We start from the raw sequence: 21636 nt of genomic DNA on the forward strand, positions 1-21636 counted from the left end.
TGTGACATAGCCAGAGAGAAATTTTGTGACCTGATTTTTGCATGTGCATGAGAATTGCACAGTGGAGGATTTGTAGCACCAAAGAATGCATAAAATGAATAAAATTGAAGATGGGGGCATATAAAGAAAGTTTAACTGGTGAATGGGAAAGAAAAAGCGGCAAGGGTCAGGATATGAAGGGTTACCAGGAAGACAAAAAGAGGAAATAGAATGACAAAGCGAGTACAGGAGACAATGAAGTGATATGTGCAAGTCCCTGTGGGTTCCCTGCTTATAAGCAATTCATGCTACCTTTTCAAAGTGTTTCATGTTGTCTCAGTAAAAATCTTGGTAAGGCAAGTTGATAGTGTTGAGACTGAGCCACCCTATGTGTTTATGGCTGAATTTGAACTAGGGACATCCTGTCTCTCCCTCTGAACCAAGTTATACAACAGGGCTCATTAGTTAAACCAACAGTTTTTATATAGCAGATTTTATGCCTTATGGTCAAAGAATAATCGCAGAAATCCTCCTTCCGTTTTTATTTTTTATTTCTTCCCCCCTCCCCAATAGTCTTATCATTGGTTTAACTGAAAAAAATTCAATGTAATATCCTTAAAGTATCAATTTTGTCAGTTTAAAGTTGGAAGACTTATATAATCAGTTACTAAAAATCCAGCAGCATTCAAGCTCTGGGATGGGTGGGTGTGTTTTATTTTTGGTTGGAGTTTTCAGAATTGACTGAACTGTAAGTAAAAGCTAACGGTTTTAAGAGAATGTAGTAATAATCCAGTTGAAAGTGAATGGAAAAAAACTCATGCATTTTCATGTATAAACGTGTAAGCCCACTATGCACATTTAGCTACATGAACTAGCTTTCCATATGCAGAACAGATACTCTGTGTGCAGTTTGATTTTGCTTGCAATTATCACTTTGTGAAGTATAATTATTCTGAAAAAAAAACTAGATTATCTGAAAATGAATCTCTGGATAATATGCCTGCTAATTAGTATTGGAGAACAAAAGCCTAAAGTAAAAATGTAATTGACCTTAAGATAGCTAACTGGGAGTAGAGCAACTTATATGTGTAATAATAATAATAATACGATGGATCTTTATGAATCATTCAGAATTGGTGATCCATCATCACACATATCCTTGATGGCAATCCTACTTTTTTGAATCTAAATTTGCATGGGCGGAGTGATTATCATAGATGGCAAAGTTAATATTTTTAGGTATGTAAGAGGAAAATATGAGATTTTCTATAAACTCATTTATCAGGTATACAGTGAAGGTAGAGGAAATGAAAGTGATGATAGAAAACTAGAAGAACTTTACCAAAGGTGCCTTTCGGCTGAACGTGCCAAAGATGATCTTGAGCGAAGCCTGCAAACTGCACTAAATAAAATAAGGCAATTGGAAGTGAAGTAAGTAATTACTGTGCAAACTCCAAATAAGCACCTATCAGGGATCCTCTCTGTAAAATCCTTTGAACTGAGACATTTTGGAAGCAGAAGCACATTTGTAATTTCATCTTTTAAATAAGATCCTTGTAAGAAAGAGGAAGACACATTTTTATTTCAACTATGGAAATTTCTTCATCGTAAACCATGATATGTAATATTTGAGTAACATTTGAGTGAGGATCTCCATTGTGTTTATTGCAGTCAGTACAGTCCGTTGTGCAACCATACTTGCAGTCATTTTATTTGATTAATGTATTTAAAATATTTATATTCCTCTGTATCTCCTTAAGGTGCAAGGACACAAAAGCAATACAAGTCACCAGTAAGATAAAATCAACACACAGGTTAAAAACATCCAAATCTGCTACACAGTTCACCCTCCACTGAACGCTTTCTTTTACAATCGGTGCCAATAACCTAAAGTGAATATCCAAAAACATGAAAATTTTTCTCCAGTTTTGTCCAGACTGCTTTCTTAAAAACATTACCTCTTACTGCATGAATCTCCATATCTGACACATTAGATTGTCTTGCTAATTTCTGCATGGTTTAGAAGCCACCTTGAATGCAAGACATCATGTGACTCCTTATACTGGAGCCACTGTGTTGAACCAAATTGGAAAATAATTAAATGGAAATTAATTAAACATTTCCTTGTTGTAGATAATTAAGCCATTATAAAGTTGCAAAACACTTCCCTTGTTAAGAAGTTCGTAAATTGTGAGGTTGTAGATCAGATTGTGGTTGTTGCTTCACCCCCAGGTATTTTCTGGATCAGTTCATGAGTGATCTACAAAGCGTAGATCTCTGAAATTTGGTCTCATTAATGAGTTCAGTATAATATTCAAGCTGTACTCATTAAAAAAGATTTGACAGAACTACTGCACAGTGGAAAACCAGCATTCCTGTTTTCATACAGATTGGAAGAAGAGAGAGGGAGGAGAGAAGCATGTTTCAAACATGTTTCTTAGAATTTAATTGCTGCTGACAGCACCATGGTTGAGATCAGCTAAGAAGGAAGAAGTTTTGAAGACCAAAGTATTATTTCGATTGGACCTGGAAGAGAAAAGAGTGACATTCTTACAGGGGTTTCAATACAACTCTTATTCTGCGGGGGACCTTACAGCACTGTAACTATAGAAAATAGAAAGCCCTTCTTTTACTTGTGTCTTGGTTAAGGACCCATGGTGAGCTCTGTAGCATTTTTGCTAATATATTCACATCCCTTAGGCTAGGCCTGCAGCTAACCTGGAAATTTTTGCTTCAGCTGCAAAACTGCAAAAATAATTTTGTCAGATTGCACAATTTTAATTCATTCCAGGAATACTAAGTTTCATTTTGAGCCCTTTATTCCTGCCTACCCAGCAGGTTGCAGCCATTTTACATATGTATTCATTACCTTATGTAGTAGCATCCAGAACACACGCTATTGGATAATCACAAAATCCTGATCTAAAATGAATAGTGAACAAAAACAAATTGAAATCCAAGGTCCTCCTGTGGTCTTCTGAAACATTTAGCTAAGTAAGTAATCCTTGACTCTGCATTGACAAGCAAAAGAAAAGTAGAGGATGCCCACTGTTAAGTCCATATTAGTAAATGTTGCAAGTATACTGAATTCATGCTTACTTAATGTCTTTAATATTCAAGCAAATAATTAAAGAACCTCAATGTAGGTATAATTTAGGTGGCAATATTGTTGGATGATATTTGCAGTTTTCCTCTCTCATTCTAAGTCATGAAGAAAAGCTAGGTCGTTCCCAGGAAATGATTCAGAAGTTGCAACGTATTCTGGATTCTGAAAGAGAGAACTGTGGCTCAGTCAGTGAAGAAAGGTTAAAACTCCAGCAAGAAAGTGAACGGTTGCAGAAAGAAATCGAGGACTTGAGAAAGCTCACCATGGAAGCACAGCAAACGGCAAAATTAAAGGTTTTGTTTTTTCCCCTTTTTACGTATTTCAGATTTGACTAAATATTCCTTGGAAATAAATGAAAGGAGGTTTTCAGTTTCCAAAGAAATGGTGTTTACCGTCTCACAATGCAGGGACCAAAACTGTTACTTTTATACTAATCTGCGGATAGATAAATCCCATGGATCAGACTGGTTTACACTGGAGTAAGGCTTTCTGGAAAAAATGAGGATGCAAAAAAATGTGAAAGTAAGAAAAAAGGGGGGAGGGTAGTACAAAATGTATATTGCATTTGTACAAAAATGTCCCTCAAGCAACTTAAGTGTCTCTTCTGCAGAGGTGAAGGAAGGAATTATCGTCGCCCCTCCTAATAGTGGCCGGAGGGAAAAGATGGCCAGGCTGCTATCTGCCAGGGACTTGGGACTGGGGCCTACTCCAGCCACTAAGGCTCTCAAAGGCAGCTGCAGTTCAGCTGAGCCTAGCAGAGGTGGCAGGAAGAAGTTCAGGCTGAAAAAGGCAGCCAGTGAAAATGCAGCAACCAAGCCTCGAGGGATAGAGAGCCAGGAGCTGGGAGAGGCCTGGGGAAACTACAAAGTCCCATAAGTGGCAATAGCTGGACAGAGGAGTGCATCCAATGATTTTATGACTGAGTGGGGATTTGAAGCTGGTACTCTTGCTGCTACCTTATACTGATGCAGAGATCCCTGGAAACGTTAGAATGTTATCCGAACAGATAACAAGAACAAGTGCTTCCTTACACATATTGACTGGCTAAGTGGAATCAGACCAGTTAAGAGAAGTGTGAAGAAACTGCCTTATGACCATGCATGAAGGGACTGGCAAAGAACAAGTTCCTTCTTGAGCCTCCTATCCCAGCATTAAAAGGAAGTTTTCCTAGAGCAGTGGTCTGCAACCTTCTTCAGGCTGCAGACCGGTGGTGGTGGGTAGGGCGGCCGGGTCATGCATGCGCATTTGCAGCCACGCATGCCGCAAACGCGCATGCGCGGCCCTGCGGGGAGAGGGAGCCGCAGCCCGGTGCCATGGCCTTCATGGCCCGGCAGCGGGCCGTAGCCCGGTGGTTGGGGACCACCGCCCTAGAGGACTCACTTCTAGAGCTTAAGAGTTTAAAAAGCCAAGTGGCTGCATTTTGGCTTCAGAAACTGCAACTTGGTCTTTTAAGTCCCAAAGTGCATCAATTCAGATTTCTAGGAAATCTGTTCCTTGGGGATTTGTTTAAGGAGTTAAACTGAATAATCCATAACTTTTTGTTGTAGGTTCCCTCTTTTAAATATCCTTAACCTTGTATGCTCTTCTTTCCTTGATGTTTGTCTAAAGTCCTTCAGCCTTTTATTACCATGTTGGAAATAATCGCATTTTCTTATCCTAAAACAACCCTGAAATATAAGCTGAAACCATAGAAGTTCCACCAAAGTTGCAAATGTCAGGAAGCAACAGTTAGGCAGACAGAGTTAACTTGGCTACCTGTCTGCAATTGATAACATTTTTATCCTGGCCTTCCTACAAGGAGCTCTTCTTTTTATTTTTATAGCAACCCTGTGAGGTGAATTAGGTTGAGAGAAAAGTCAGAGGTGTGTTTTACCGCTGAGCAGGGATTTCAACAGATTGCTTCAATCCCCATCCAGTTATCTGACCAGCATTTCACATCGTCTCTTGTTCAACTTTAGGCAGGGAAAGGTATAATTTTAATACTTGCTAAAGAATTGTTGTTGTTATGTGCGAAGTCGTGTCCGACCCATCGCGACCCCATGGACAATGATCCTCCAGGCCCTCCTGTCCTCCACCATTCCCCGGAGTCCATTTAAGTTTGCACCTACTGCTTCAGTGACTCCATCCATCCACCTCATTCTCTGTCGTCCCCTTCTTCTTTTGCCCTCGATCTCTCCCAGCATTAGGCTCTTCTCCAGGGAGTCCTTCCTTCTCATGAGGTGGCCAAAATATTTGAGTTTCATCTTCAGGATCTGGCCTTCTAAAGAGCAGTCAGGGCTGATCTCCTCTAGGACTGACTGGTTTGTTCGCCTTGCAGTCCAAGGGACTCGCAAGAGTCTTCTCCAGCACCAGAGTTCAAAAGCCTCAATTCTTTGACGCTCGGCCTTCCTTATGGTCCAACTTTCGCAGCCATACATTGCAACTGGGAAGACCATAGCCTTGACTAAACGCACTTTTGTTGGCAGGGTGATGTCTCTGCTTTTTAGGATGCTGTCTAGATTTGCCATAGCTTTCCTCCCCAGGAGCAAGCGTCTTTTAATTTCTTTGCTGCAGTCCCCATCTGCAGTGATCTTGGAGCCCAGGAAAATAAAATCTGTCACTATCTCCATTTCTTCCCCTTCTATTTGCCAGGAATTGAGAGGGCCGGATGCCATGATCTTTGTTTTCTTGATGTTGAGTTTCAAGCCAACTTTGGCACTCTCCTCCTTCACCCGCATCAACAGGCTCTTTAGTTCCTCTTCACTTTCTGCCATTAGAGTGGTATCATCTGCATATCTGAGGTTGTTGATATTTCTCCCTGCAATCTTGATCCCAATTTGTGACTCCTCTAATCCCGCATTTCTCATGATGTGCTCTGCATACAAGTTAAATAGGCAAGGCGACAGTATACAGCCTTGCCGAACTCCTTTCTCAATTTTGAACCAGTCAGTGATTCCATGTTCAGTTCTCACTGTTGCTTCTTGACCTGCATATAAATTTCTCAAGAGACAAATAAGATGCTCTGGTATTCCCATCTCTTTAAGAACTTGCCACAATTTGTTGTGCTCCACACAATCAAAGGCTTTAGCATAGTCAATGAAGCAGAAGTAGATGTTCTTCTGGTACTCCCTAGCTTTCTCCATGATCCAGCGTATGTTGGCAATTTGATCTCTAGTTCCTCTGCCTCTTCGAAATCCTGCCTGTACTTCTGGAAGTTCTCGGTCCACATATTGCTGGAGCCTAGCTTGTAGGATTTTGAGCATAACTTTGCTAGCATGAGAAATTAGTGCGATGGTGCGGTAGTTTGAACATTCTTTGGCATTGCCCTTCTTTGGGATTGGAATGTAAACTGACCTTTTCCAATCCTGTGGCCATTGTTGAGTTTTCCAAATTTGCTGGCATATTGAGTGTAGCACTTTTACTGCATCGTCCTTTAAGATTTTGAATAGTTCAACTGGAATGCTGTCACTACCACTAGCTTTATTGTTGCTCAGACTTCCTAAGGCCCATTTGACTTCACATTCCAGGATGTCTGGCTCCAGGTCAGTAACTACCCCATTGTGGTCATCAGGGATGTTAAGCTCGCTCTTGTATAGTTCTTCTGTATAATTTTGCCACCTTTGTTTGATCTCTTCTGCTTCTGTGAGGTCCCTACCATTTTGGTCCCTTATCATACCCATCTTTGCATGGAACGTTCTCTTCATATCTCCAATTTTCTTGAAAAGATCTCTGGTCCTCCCCATTCTATTGTTTTCTTCTATTTGTTTGCACTGTTCATTTAAGAAGGCATTCTTATCTCTTCTAGCTTTTCTCTGGAATTCTGCATTCAATTGGGTGTATCTTTCTCTTTCTCCCTTGCCTTTCACTTCCCTTCTCTCCTTAGCTATTTGTAAAGCTTCCTCAGACAGCCATTTTGATTTCTTGCATTTCTTTTTCTTTGGGATGGTTTTAGTTGCTACCTCTTGTACAATGTTGCGAACCTCCGTCCATAGTTCTTCAGGCACTCTGTCTATCAGATCTAATTCCTTAAATCTATTTGTCACCTCCACTGTGTATTCGTCAGGGATATGATTTAGTTCATACCTGAGTGGCCTAGTGCTTTTCCCTACTTTCTTCAATTTAAGCCTAAATTTTGCAACAAGAAGCTCATGATCTGAACCACAATCAGCTCCTGGTCTTGTTTTTATTGACTGGATAGAACTTTTCCATCTTTGGCTGCAGAGCACATAGTCAATCTGATTTCTGTGTTGACCGTCTGGTGATGTCCATGTGTAGAGTCGTCTCTTGGGTTGCTGGAAAAGAGTGTTTGCTATGACCATTGTATTCTCTTGACAAAATTCTACCAGCCTGTGCCCTGCTTCATTTTGTACTCCAAGGCCAAACTTGCCTGTTATCCCGGTTATCTTTTGGCTTCCTACTTTAGCATTCCAATCCCCCATGATGATAAGCACATCATTTTTGGGCGTTGCTTCTAGAAGGTGTTGTAGGGCTTCATAGAACTGATCAACTTCATCCTCTTCAGCAGCAGTGGTTGGGGCGTAGACCTGGATCACTGTGATGTTGAATGGTTTGCCTTGGATTCGAACTGAGATCATTCTGTCATTTTGGGGATTGTATCCCAAGACTGCTTTTCCTACTCTCTTATTGATTATGAATGCTACTCCATTTCTTCTGCGAGATTCTTGTCCACAGTAGTATACCTGATGGTCATCTGAATTAAATTCACCCATTCCTGTCCATTTTAGTTCACTGATTCCTAAAATGTCGATGTTCAGTCTTCTCATTTCTTGTTTAACCACGTCCAGCTTGCCTTGATTCATGGATCTGACGTTCCAGGTTCCTATGGAATAAAAATCTTTACAGCATCGGACTGTCTTTTCGCCACCAGTTACTTCCACAACTGAGCGTCCTTTCGGCTTTGGCCCAGCCGCTTCATTCATTCTGGCGCTACTCGTACTAGCCGTCTGCTCATCCCCAGTAGCATATTGGACACCTTCCGACCTGAGGGGCTCATCTTCCAGCGTCATATCGTTATGCCTATTGGAACTGTCCATAGAGTTTTCATGGCAAAGATACTGGAGTGGTTTGCCATTGCCTTCTCCAGTGGATCACCTTTTGTCAGAGCTCTCAGCTATGACCTGTCCATCTTGGGTGGCCCTGCACGGCATAGCTCATAGCTTCACTGAACTACGCAAGCCCCCTTGCCACAACAAGGCAGCGATCCTTGAAGGGGGTGCTAAAGAATACTGTGCATTAAACCCCTCCATTACAAAATAGGTATAAACTGAACATCTAAAAATATTCAAAATAATTCCTTCATTCTTATTAAAATACTTGACTACCATTGCAGACTGTGAAAGCAGCACAGTAAGCTAGGTACAAGGAAAATAAAGATTTCTGGATAGTTGAGGTAGCTCAGGCATGCAGAAAAACATTGCATTTCTCCTCTCAGGAGGGGCAATCCCAGCCACAAATAAGAGGGAAAGGTTTCTACATACATGCTACCTTCTTTCTGGCATACAGCCCTGGCCACATTCAGGTCGACCACATCCACAAGCACAACCTGATGGCTATTTAACTTATATTCCCCAACCTTTTCTCAGCAGCTGCCCAAGGACCTACTCCAAAAATTCTCCATGACAGTGCTGAATGGCAAAGAGGTTGGCAGAATTTGCAGTGTTGTTCTCTCTCCAGATAATTGACCTGTGCTTTGTAGGTTCTTCAGTGCTTTGCCTGCCCTCAGAGAATTGCCAAGAAAACTTAGTGGGGGAGGAGAAAGGGGATTTTCTCATCCTTGAAACTTTGATAGTCATCCACTACTGTGTAGAATTCACACATGAACACATCCTTCCACAATAAGCACTGCCATGGGTATTCTTGGCATTTCTTTAAAAATAGGAGAGTGAGGCCATTTCGTACACACAGCACCACAACCCAAACAGGTATGAAATTTCTTCTGCCTTCCTTTGCTTTTCCACACCTCACTTGTTCATTGTGTGTCTGCTCCCTCCTTCCCCACATTTCCTTAGCATCTTTTCTCCTTCCTTCCTTCCTTCCTTCCTTCCTTCCTTCCTTCCTTCCTTCCTTCCTTCCTTCCTTCCTTCCTTCCTTCCTTCCTTCCTTCCTTCCTTCCTTCCTTCCTTCCTTCCTTCCTTCCGGCAACTCAGGTGTTCATAGCTTGTTCTTCCCTAGACCTGTTTTCTTCTTCTTTAACAATACAATCCAGCATGAATTCATGTTTTGATAAAGTGAAATACTTGGCTGATACAGTTGAACATTATGTGAATGAAGTTGGAGTCCAGACTCAAACTTTCTTCTGCTGCTTCAGACCAATACTGCTTATCCAGTACAGTTTATGTGAATGAGATACTGAAGTGGACAGGCTCCAGTTTCAGATCAGTAGCATTGCTGAGGATTCTGTTTTCAATTACAGTAAAGTCCGCACACACATTCTCTCTGCTAAAGATTTTCCTTGTCTGTTTTCTTCTTTTCCTGACAGGCTAAGTCTAGCTGAACTGTTCACTCACCATTACTCTGCCTGTCAGCCCTCTCATGCACAGCCTCCCTTTCCCAAGCAAGCTCTTGCTTCCTTTTTTTTCTCTTTCCACCTGGCCACCACCCAACCATGCAAGTTAGATCTCCAGTGCTCCTCCTCCTGGCACATTGCTGTGATGTCTCATGACTATCTTCAGTTGATTTTGATATAAAATCAGCTTAAATTTTTTGCCACATACAGTACTAATATCAACAAATAATATTTGTTTAAGGACAACCACCTGCCTACGTATATTGTATGCTCTCATACAAAATTTTGCAGCATTGAGGGTTATTTCTGAAGAAAGACCAGAGAGAAACAGGAAGCTGTAGAACTGTTCTGATCTTCCTGGGGAGTTTACTGTATGATATGTTGCGATCAAGTGTCATCATCCTTTCAGTCCTGGCCCCACCTGGTGGAATGAGCTCCCCAAAGAGATCAGGGCCCTGCCGGAACTTCCACAATTCCGCAGGGCCTGCAAAAAGGAGCTCTTCCATCAGGCATTTGGTGGGGCCGACTGACCCATAACATCTACAGGTCCCCCCCCCCGACTGAGAGATCGAACCTGCTGAGGGAGTGTCAAAGTTATTGTTGAAGTGCTGTTCTAATTGTTCCAGCTGGTGTGTTGTTGTTATTGTTATACTGTTATATTGATTTCGATAGTGTTCTGTGTAAATGTTCCAAAATGTTTTATGTAAACCACCCAGAACTGTAGGGAATGGTGGTATAAAAATAAATAAATAAATAAAATAAATGGTAGGAGCCATAATAGTACGTACTCTACAGCAGTCTTTATCAACTTTTTAACAGTTTTTATCTGAAACATTCTTCAGGCTTCAAGAAACCTCAGAAGTGGCACAATCATGCAGAATATAGTCGGAAAGCATAGCAGTGTATATGCCCACCCAGGGTCCTTCTCCTTCCCAAGATGTAGCTCTCTTTTATTCCTTTCACCAGTGGGATCTTACCAAACAGGTGGGCCTGAGAGCTGCATCTTGCTTTAAGGAATTTGCTTTCATGTAGCATGCAAATAAGTACATATAATCTTTTGTTGAGTTCTCAAGCTCAGCCCGTATTTTGTGTCTGGGGATACTATCAAAAGCTGTTTTAAAGTCAGCAAAAGACCCCTCGTGGCCTAGAGCTGTATTTCTCTTCTATGGTTGAGTGACCAGCTGTGAAATCTGCCTGTTTCTCCATTAGTATGCTGTCTTGGTCCATTCAGTCCTGAAGCTTCCAAAGGACACAAGAAGACTAATTTGAAGGGCTTGTCTTTTCTCCCTTCTTAAATATTGGGACAATAATAACCAAGCCTCAGTCCCTAGAGCAGCCTTTCTCAACCAAGGTTTCATGAAACCCTGGGGTTTCTTGATAGCCCTGGAAGGGTTTCCCAAATGGGTGGAACTTAATTCATTTTTAATCTTATTTTAAAACTTTTGTTGAATATTTATCAGGCGATATGATCATATGTGATCATGTTGACCCTCCTCCTCCCAAATGGCCAATGATGGGCCTGGAGAGAGAGGGAAGGGGAGTGTCCTCAGGTGGGCATGTACATAGTTATGCTTCCCAACCTTATTTTGCTTGATTCTTCTGGGATTTCTTGAAGGGGTTTCTCAGCAGTAGAAAAGTTGAAAAAGGCTGCCCTAGGGCTTGGGGCTGAATGGTCAGTGTGTAAAAAAGCACAGCCAACACCTGGGTCCACCTGAAAGGGTATCCTCCAAACTCTCGGCTGTTTTTGGCAACATGTAAAGATCTTAATCTTTAGGCCTTGTTTAGCCAGCAAAAGGTCATTGAAAGAAAGCAGCAAAAAAGAAACAGGAGTGTAGTTCTGTCCTGTTCTTCCTGTGATGTCTTCTACTTTTGTAATTCCAGGCCCCCCCAAATGGCCTGTTTTAGTATAAAGCCGCTCCTGATGCTCAAGAACTACACAAACCATCCTCTTGCATTTATATCCCTCTTATCACTATCTGAAGGAATCCCAAAGTGGCTTACAATCATCTTCCTATCTTCTCCCCACAACAGACACTCTGTGAGGTAGGTGGGGTTGTGAGAGGACTTCTGTGTGAGAACAGTTCTAATAGACTGTGACTAGCTCAAGGTCACCCAGCTGGCTACATGTGGAGGAGTGGGGAATCAACCTTGGCTCTCCAGATTAGATGCCAACACTTTTAACCACTACATCAAGCTAGCATGAAGCTTTGTAGACATGAGAAGAGCCAGGCCTTCCTTAACTCTACCCTTCCCTTCACTAGGTAAAGCTGGGAGACTGATTATATCAAACTCATCAGCAAGCAATGGCTCTTGGCACGAAATATATCCTGCCTGGTTAGGAAGATATAAAAGGACTTTGACATCCACCCTGCAGTGTTTCATGTTAGGTATTTAATTATCCTTTGTGGCGTCTTCTATGGGAACCATTTATGAACGTTCTACCTAGATGGTAAATTGCTCCATCCCTGGACATGGATAGAGGTCTAGTAGGGATTGATGTGATGAGATCAGCTCATGATCCATTGTGTTGCCATATGGGGCTGTTTCTGTCCAACCTGTCGTCTTCATGGTTTACTGAGCTGTGAGTTTTCATCTGGAATGCTAATAATTGTGCTAGGGCTTTCAGGGTTCAGCTGTTGTGCTGACAATTTCAGACTGGATTTGCTGCAGTTATGAGGATCTGCAACTCTGTTGGTTTGGCCTAAACTGATGTGGAATACAGAAACATCTTGAGCTTGAGACAGGTTATTTTCCTTTTCTACTAGAGAGATTTTATAGCTTTTTCTCCTCTGGAGGAAATACTGCAGCAGGCCAGCTATGGACCATAAATTTTCTAGTGCACTTAGGTCATTTAAGGTGAAGTCCATATTCATGTATTTCCCAGTCAACAACGTTCTTAACAGGTTAGAGATCTGTGGAGCCAGGGCTGTTTCGTTCCATGTTCCAGCAGCTGTTTGCCATTTAGATCTTGCCCTGCCAGCAGTGTGAGAAAGTCAGTTTCTCATCTCTAGGCCTCTCAGAAGCTGCAGTCTCAAGTCAGAGGAGACACATTCTGCATCTTTTAGCAGGAATTAGCAAGTGGATACATTGATCAGCAAATACTAACAAAGCTTTGAAATGTGGAAGGGATTCTTAGCATATGTTGTCAGAATCGTAGAGTGGCCGAAGGTCAGAAGGATTCGCAGTCCATTTGGTGTTTTAGTAAAAATTTTCAACTTTCTCAAAATCTACAGACTGCACCTCCAATCTTAGCAGTTGACTCAAAGAGAACACAGTGGCTCATCTGTTTGTCCAGCAACCTCTATTTGGGTGATTTTCAGCTATATCCGGAACAAGTTGTTTTCTTGGAAGCCATCATGCGGAACCGAACATTTTCCTTCTCTCACTCCCATCTCCGCCCAAAAGCTTGCTATGTGGTTTCTGCAAGCTTTGATTTGGGGGGTGTCAACCAGTTGGTAAAGTCAGTCTTGCGACAGTTCTGTTGCCAGTTTGGGAGAGAAGTAAGGTTCAATATGTGTTTTGGAATACATCCAAATTGTTAGAAATTAAGTTTAGCTGCTGGTAGATAGCTATGAATATTTCTCCAGTGAGGAGACAATGATCTCCTTTAAAGGTTAGCAAATCGTTTGTTAGTGAGTCCTGGACAACTTCTTCCTTGCAGCAAGCTCCCTCAGTTAAATGAAGTGCTGTTTGGGCATTTGCAGAGCCATCTTCTTCTGGACATAATTTATCAGCCAAAGTAAGAGAGCAATCTAATAGTGAGCTTCTATTTGAGCTTCTGAGTCCAAGTGTAAAGCCTTGGATTTGTTTGAGGTGGCAAAGCCAGAGAATATACTTATTGTATCTTTCCATAAAATCTGGTTGTCAATTCATAGCTGTTTAACTGACTTTTTTTTTGAGGGGGGGGGTGAGTCTAGGCTTGTTCTTGAGCATTTTTTCTTCCCTATTGAAGTATCTGCTGACATCTGCAGGGAGCCTGTTTGAAAGCAGGTTTCTCAGACTTCTAATTATACAATAAGCAGAATGTCCTAATGATCCAAACTTAGCAGGTCCAGATTTGATTATGATGTACAAAAGTACCTGCTGGTTTTAGACAGTGAACCTAATAAAGTACAGATAAAAATGTCTCAAACCAAAGTGGAGCTTTCAGGCATCCTGCAGGATGGCCGCCATTTTACCCACTCCCAAATGACCATCTGTCATATAACTGTCAGCTGCAAAGTGGTTAAAGGAGGGTCCTGTGTCTGGAAAGGTTGAAGATCACTTCTGAACAGCTTTAATAATTCAGTGAAGAAATTAATAATGAAAGATCTGCTGCTCACCTAAAATCCATTATTACTTACCATAGACAATCAAAGATGTCAGTCTGCATTTTTCTATAGAATTTCAGTATGTAAATCAAAACAGTTTGACTTAATTGATTTGTAGATTGGGCTCCGTGTAAGAAACAAGTACAAAAATGACAAGTAAAAATCATTCTGAAATGACTTCTTTCCTATTTGCATTTTGAGTATGCTATTAGAACTCCCACAATCCTTTATTAATGTATATAGACTGAATGTTGGTCTGTCCATGGTGGCCAGCTTCAATCATATAGTCAAAAGACAAAATCTAATCTCCTAGTGATGGGAATTTTTTTTTTACTTTTTCTGTAGATCAGCACAATGGAGAATGAGTTTTTAATAAAAGAACACGGGTATGAAGTCCGACTGAAAGAAATGGAAGATGTGAATCAAAATTCCACTGCTGAGCTGAGACGCCTGTTGATAGCACAACAGAAAGCGACAAACCGGTGGAAAGAGGAGACAAAGAAACTTACAGAAAATACTGAAACTAGAATCAGTAATTTAAAGTAAGAGATATAATTTTTTTTCTTTGATATCTTCATTGATGCAGGCAGGCATAAGTATTCATTAGATAAGTGCAGATGAGTGGGAAGTATTACATAAAATGTTTTATAATGCTGTTCCTGTGAAATATATTACGAGAGTTCCTGTTGTGGCCTTTAATTAACATTCAGTTTTTTGTCATATGAAAATTAAGTGGAAAAAATAAAGAGCAGATCGTTGGTGAGATATGGTTCCAGCAAACAAGCAGTCGCTGAGAATATATCTCCATTGGAAGTTCTTCTTCAAAACCATTTGCCAACAGAACATCATCTGAGTCTGTTTAAGCTGCAGAAGCAGTTCTATTTCTGGCAAGTGAAGAACCACCTGTCCTTTGGTCAGCTGAGATGGGAGCATGGCACAAATGTCTACAGGCCAAAAAGTCTCAGACAGTAGCTATCAAAGATGTAGTGGAATCACATCAGTCTTTTGTACAGTTTAGCTGCAGCAGCAAGAGTGAGGCATCGTAGAGTTGGAAGGGGTCATATAGGTCATCTAGTCCAGCCCCCTGCTCAATTCAGGATCAGCCTAAAGTATCCTTGGTAAGTATCTGTCAAGCTACTGCTTGAAGACCGCATTGAGGAAGAACTTACCATCTCCTTTGGCAGCCTATTCAAAGGAAGGTGCTGAATCAGTTGTCTGACAGATTGGGAGATCACTTCCTGCTTAATCAGTATAAATTCTTGGCTAGGCAATTACTGAAGTTTTTTACTACTTCGAATATGATGTGAGTTGTAATAACTACTACATGTCTTCCAGAAATTTTTTTAAAGATACAGAAATAACATCTCTGGTCTTTTTTTCCCCTCGACGTCCATATTTTTAGAAGTTTTGCTTTAGTAATTATTTTGACTGCTGCTGAATTTTTTGTAAAGCTTGGCTAGAAGAGGTTTTTCACAACTGAAAGCTTGCTAAATATGCTTTTTGATTAAAATGGCTTATCAGCTGAACTTTTTGATAAGATCAGCTCTCAGTCACCTGTGAGTTAAAGGAAAGATGTGCTTTACAAAATGGCTCTCTTCAAGGTGGGAATCACATCATTAATAAGATGAATGGGGACCAGTTCATCACCCAAGTGATTGCTTGGAGTACCAGATAAGCTCAGTGCAGGTGGAGACGACAGGTGTGATATGCTTGTCATCACCACCTGTTCTAATGCTGCTTGCCAGCAAGGGTCCAAGGAGGGCTACAGAAGTGCTGGTTCGGCAACCCAGTTAGACCCTACCCATGTGTTTCAGTAATTCTTAAAACTGTCACCTCACTTTAAGCACTTAGGGACAAAAATTATATGCTGTCTGAAGAATTGAACGACATGTCTCTTTTAGGTCCTTGAATCTTTGTGGAGTGGGGAGACATGGCTTGCTATTTTTTTTCTTTTTTAAAAAAATGTCTTCTGTATCTGAGATTGTCCGTGCTATGAAAGATGAGGATAACGTTTAAAGATTTAATATGCCATTTACTAGTGTAATAGGAATTTCAGACTGTTTTGTTGATGAACAGAAGAATTCTGTTCTTTGCTTATTAAACAATAAATCTGATACACATTCTTGTCACTTTGATGGTTATCATGCTCTAAGTAAGACAGAGATTTAGTAGATTATTTTATTTTTGATGTTTCCAGATATTTAAGAGGTGTGGAATGAATTGAACAATGTGTGTATAGGTTTGTGGTTCACCTATAAAAGATTTGCCTCATCACATCTAGTTGGGTCCCTGTCCAGTGTAGAAAACTGAATAATGACCAGCAGTGATAATAGGTGGAGTGTTAGGTATTCCCAGCAAAAGTGGTGCCAGTGTTCTTTCATTCCTTTACTGGTTCATGATGGGTAGTTATTTATTTAAAAGACATCTATACCACATTTCCACCCAAATAGGTTTTTCAAGGTTGCTGCCTGAATTTAAACATTTAAAATGTATATGTAAAATATTTAACAATGTAATAAAACATAAACATGCAAACACAACCAGGAAGGACGACCAAGAATAGTTTATTGGGGGTACTTTAAATGAAGCAAAGTCTTCATTTGCTCCTTTAGGATGAGTGTAACCCCATCCAGAAAGGAGATTTTGGTCATGCCTCCCCACCCCTCCACTAACACCTCCATTTTGTTGGGCTTTTCAGCATAGTAGCCCCCATCCAGTCAAAAACTGTCTTCAAGCGCCTATTCATGGTTTCCATAGCCCCCCTGGGATCCAAGCATGAGATGGAACTGAGTGTCAGCTGAATATTGGTGGCAAGTAAGCTCAAATCTCTGGCTAACCTTTTTCAGCAGTTTTACATAGATGCTGAAGAGCACAGGGAAACAGATAAAATCTTGTAGAATCGGAGGTGAAGGGGTGGAGGATGAGCCCCCCAACACCATACTGTGGTTAGGTGGGCTTGGGTAGTTCATTAAATAATAACTCCATTTCTTCTTTCAGTGGTGCTTATTTCCCCCACCCCACTGCCCACTGATTCATAGACAGGAATGGGCATGAACTAGAAAATTTAAGTTTGGAGAGGTCAACCTCTGAACCAAATACAAACATAATCTCTGTTAAGACATCTTTTCTCCTGGCTGTGAACAGTAGAAAGGAGGGGAATGCCCAGGAATGGTTAAATTGCTAACAGCCACTTAAGCCATCCATTTCACTCCCCCTCCCCAGTTCCAAGGGCAGAGTGAAATAGAAAGTGTTAAATGGCTGTCAGCTATTTTAAACCTAACAGCTTGGCAGGGTCTGCATGTCAGCTCTTAGATTTAAATGGCTTACAAGTGGTGGAGGAATGAAAGAAAACACTGAAATGGTTGCGATTGGCTTCGCTTCCCCTTGCTTGGAAGGTTGGGGAGGGGGGAGCAAAATCCATCCATGAAATGGCTGCCAGCAATTTAAGCCTAACAGTTTGGTGGGTCAACCCATCAGCTGATAGGTGTAAATAGCTTTGCTCCCAATCTAGGGAGAGCCCAGGTTTGGCTGAGGCAGCAAGAGCTAACTGTTCCACACTACCTCAGCTGGGGTGGGCTCCTCTTGCACCTCAGATTAAACTCCCACTTCTTCCTCACTATACCCCACACACACACACACACACACACTCCAAGTCTTTTCCCCTTATGCCATTATTGTTTTGACAGGTAACAGTCACACTGACTTGCTTATGATGGCCCAACACTGTTTCTAGGGGTGTTGCAATTTGAAGTTAATTTTAATTTAAGGATTTTACTAGCCATCCTGACCTCATTCAACCAACATGCACTGTTGGATTGCACCGTCATTTCACCTCCTCCATTTGTAATGCACAGTGTTCCTGGAGTCTGCAACATTTAAAACAAACAGATAAAGTCATGATAAATGCCCATTAAAGTATATATAGTCAGATTGCTCCAGGCATTAAAACAAGAAAATCTTGCAGCGCTTCCAGGCTCAATTTTAACAAGTCTCCAAGGGAGTTCCTGTTAGTGTCTTAAGATGTTTAGATCTCGATAATACTGATTCACTGCCAGTGTACTGTGCACATCCTTAATGCTATAAAGTGACCTTTGTACACCAGTTTAAAATGGTTTTATTTTACCAAGGATATGAATATTAAAATTAGTGATTTTAATGGGTTGCTTTATATGTTGCTCTTCAAAAACTCCCAGAAGTCTTTCAAGGCAGCCTCTTGTAGGAATGATCTGTGATTTCACAGTCCAGTTTTTCAGTTGAGGATCATTGAGTTTCAAGTTGGAGCCTGCAAACGGTGGAGCTGTACCACTATAATTTGCCATTGTCTCCTGTCTCCTCTTAAAGGATACTCAGCTGCATTCAGCATTCTGAGCTGAATTAAAGACAATGAGCAAACCCGTCCTCTTGTTTCCTTTGTTGAAAAAAAAAATCCCTAAATGTTTTTTTCCACACCTTTGTTGGCTCCAGAGCAGAAACTTAATGTAATATGGAACCAGCAAATCTCAGAATACCAGTGCTTGGGAGGCAGCATCAACAGAAAGACTTGACCTCTAAGTCCTGTTCATTGGCCTGGCAGGGCAACTAGCTGGCCACTTTGTGGAACAGGATGCTGGGCTAGGTAGGCTGCTGTTCTGATCTAGCCAAAGCTGCACTTATATTCATGCATAGAATGTCTTCACACATCGAGGGAACGCCTCTCTGACTTCACTCCTCAAAGAGCTTTATACTCCAATACCTCCAACTATCTGGTGGTCTCTGGCCTCAAGGAAGCTTACTTGACCTCAACCAGGGCCAGAGCTTTCTGTGTCCTGGCCCCCACCTGGTGGAATGAGCTCCCAGAGGGCCCTAACGGAACTAGAACAATTCCGCAGGGCCTGCAAAAAGGAGCTCTTCCACCAGGCATTTGGTTGAGGTCAGCCAGAACCCCAACACCTTCTACTAGGCCCCTGAGCCTCCCCCTACCCCAAAACTCAGTGTTTGATCTGGCCAACCATGGGTCTATCAGTATGCTGCCATTATGAATTACGGTTCTCACTATTTTTTGTCTGAGGAAGTGTGCTATACACGAAAGCTCATGCCTTGAATAAATATTTGTTGGTCTTAAAGGTGCTATTAGACTCATTTTGTTTGTTCTCACTATTGTTCTACTGTACTATTGTTCTATTGTTATTACTGTTATTTATAGCCATTAATTTCTCTACATTGTTTCCAGTTCCACTATGCTTCATGTGAACCACCTGAGCCTCAGGGGAGGGCGGTATATAAATGTAATTAAAAATAAATAAATAACTCTGCCTAAGAAAGTAGGGGTCCCGCAAAGACTCATGGGGGAGGAAACATCTTATTCTCCCTTCTCTTCCTAGCCACTGAGTCCCCTGCTCTGTGACACTGTCCCAAGACTTCACAGTGAGGGGCAGTATAAAAATTGCATGAATAAATACGTAAATAAACTATGTCTTGATCAGAAAGTGTACAGGATACAGTTTCTTCTCCAAATTTCCCCTCTTCCTCCCTAAATGTCAGCCAAGTGATGGATGGATGGCCTTGGACTGGACAGTACATCAGATATGTTTTCTGATCCAAACTCCATTACCTGGCTAGCAGGGGCAGGGGAAGCTTGGAATGGAGAGCGTTCAGGATATTAGCCAGATGATAGGACAAGGCTTGGAGTTGCCTGACATGCTTTCCTCTTCAGCTTGCTGATGGAAGGGGGATGGGGGTGGGGGGAGACTGAAAGAAGATATACATCCTGTGCACTTTCCACCCCAAGCTCCTCCTGGTTTTCTGTGTGTGTGTGTGTGTGTGGCATGGGGCAGGAGTAACACTTTCAGGGTATGATGTTTTGTTTTGTTCTTAAGTTTGGGGATTGTTATGCCAACCTGGAATCTGTCAGGTTTTGAAGAAGAAGAAGAGTTGGTTCTTATATCCCGCTTTTCTCTCCCCTAAGGAGTCTCAAAGCGGCTTACATTCACCTTCCCTTTCCTCTCCCCACAACAGACACCCTGTGGGGTAGTTGAGGCTGAGAGAGCCCTGATATTACTGCTCAGTCAGAATAGCTGTGGCCAGGCCAAGATCACCCAGCTGACTGCATGTGGGGGAGTGCAGAATCGAACCTGGTTTGCCAGATTAGAAGTCCGGACTCCTAACCACTACACCAAACTGGCTCTCCAGCCAAAACATTGTTCCTTTGTTTTTATCTCCACGTTGGGACCAAATCTGAAATTAATTCATTATGCAAAGTGATACCATAACCCATAAGCATTTCTGTTCTAAATTATTAAAAGAAAATAGGCCTAATACATTTAAAATGAACTTGTTAGTCTTATGCTTGATATTATTAATATGGCTTAAATGGGAGAAATATAGTTCTTTTTGAAAATGTTAACAAGGATGAGAAACAGCTGCAGGTACTTGCAGCCTACAAAATATATAATTGCTAACAATAATAGAAGCATATTTCAGCATAACTCAACAGCAAAACACCTGGAAGTGTGCTTTCTTCATCACATGAGGAATTGTGTATTGAACACTCCCCGCAACTGGGAGATTTATTATCACCTCAGCTCAACAGCTGATGCTTCTCCCCTCCCCCCCACCCCCCAAGTTACAAGTACGGTATGAATATGGTACTTTCAAACTTGTTTCCAAAGTAGGAAACGTTAAAATTAAAAATATATATTTAATAGCAGGAAGATAAAGCTTCAGCCCTGTCTTAAATGACTCAGCAGGACAAGGTTTTGCCTGCCTGCTAGTGGAGGTAATTTCAAATAATTTACCACCTGAAAAAAGGAAGCTTTCACTTACTGTGAACTTCTGTTCTTGGTAGTATATAGATGGGAGTGCTCTGCCATGGGGCCTTCATCCATAAGTGCTTTGTCAACATTTCTCAGAAGGAAGGGAAGTACTTCCATGTGAGTGTTTGTTTATTTATTTATTTATTGTATTTATATATACCACCCTCCCTGAAGGCTCAGGGTGGTTTACATGAAACAACAAAATGGTACAGGTAACATCATTATGGTAACAGTAAGGTGGTAACAACAATAACATTAACATATTAACAGTAACAACAATAACATTAAAGGAAGGTTCTTCATCCCTCAGTGCTCCTTAGCTACACTGTTCTCTCTGGAGCAGGAAGGGGTTCGTGCAGCCATAAGGCCTTCATCTGTGGGCATTTTGTCACTATAACATCCCAGCCAGAGCAGGGAGGGGATTGTACCTCATACCGTTTCCATGTTAGGAGACATACCTTGTTTTAGCTCCATTTTTGCTTTCCTTTGGATGCCGCAAGTTGACTCTAGCCTTTTCTCCCCTTATTTCCCAGGCTGAAATTCAGTTTGCTTTCCACATTCAGTTTCATGGAGGCAGCCTCCCATCATGCTTTGCTCCCTTCTCCTTTTCAAAAAATGTTTTTTTTTACAAAATGGTGCCTGCTTGCGTCTTTGCACCCCTTAATCCCACCATTCTGTGTCCTTGATCGCCTCCCCCTTCCTCCAAATGTCCTAAATATAATTTCTTTTAAAAAACTGAGTTATAATGTTATAAAATCATAACACTCTTGTGTAAGACTGCAAGACTGCTTTTAAAAAAAAAATTAGAAACAGCATTGTAATGAGATCACCCCTTTTTTCTAAAAAAAAAAAAAGGTAGAGGAAAGGGGTTTCCCCGCACAACTCAGAATGGCTCTTGCAGTGGAAAAACTTGACTGCACGCATTTCTGCATTGGGCAGCCCTGA

The 21636-nt window shown here is 41.4% G+C and overlaps 1 protein-coding gene across 4 annotated transcripts in view; it reads left to right on the forward strand.

Moving 5' to 3' along the window:
- The window catches only part of SCLT1 (sodium channel and clathrin linker 1), a 62168-nt gene that overhangs the window by 24848 nt on the left and 15684 nt on the right, over positions 1–21636 (forward strand). For all 4 annotated transcript variants that reach the window (XM_077300318.1, XM_077300317.1, XM_077300319.1 and 1 more), the window contains exons 17-19: positions 1265–1410; positions 3186–3378; positions 14246–14442. In XM_077300318.1, coding sequence (XP_077156433.1) covers positions 1265–1410; positions 3186–3378; positions 14246–14442 — 536 coding nt within the window. The remainder of the gene's footprint in view (positions 1–1264; positions 1411–3185; positions 3379–14245; positions 14443–21636) is intronic.

Source organism: Paroedura picta, chromosome 10 (assembly GCF_049243985.1).
Source record: "Paroedura picta isolate Pp20150507F chromosome 10, Ppicta_v3.0, whole genome shotgun sequence".
NCBI lineage: Eukaryota > Metazoa > Chordata > Lepidosauria > Squamata > Gekkonidae > Paroedura > Paroedura picta.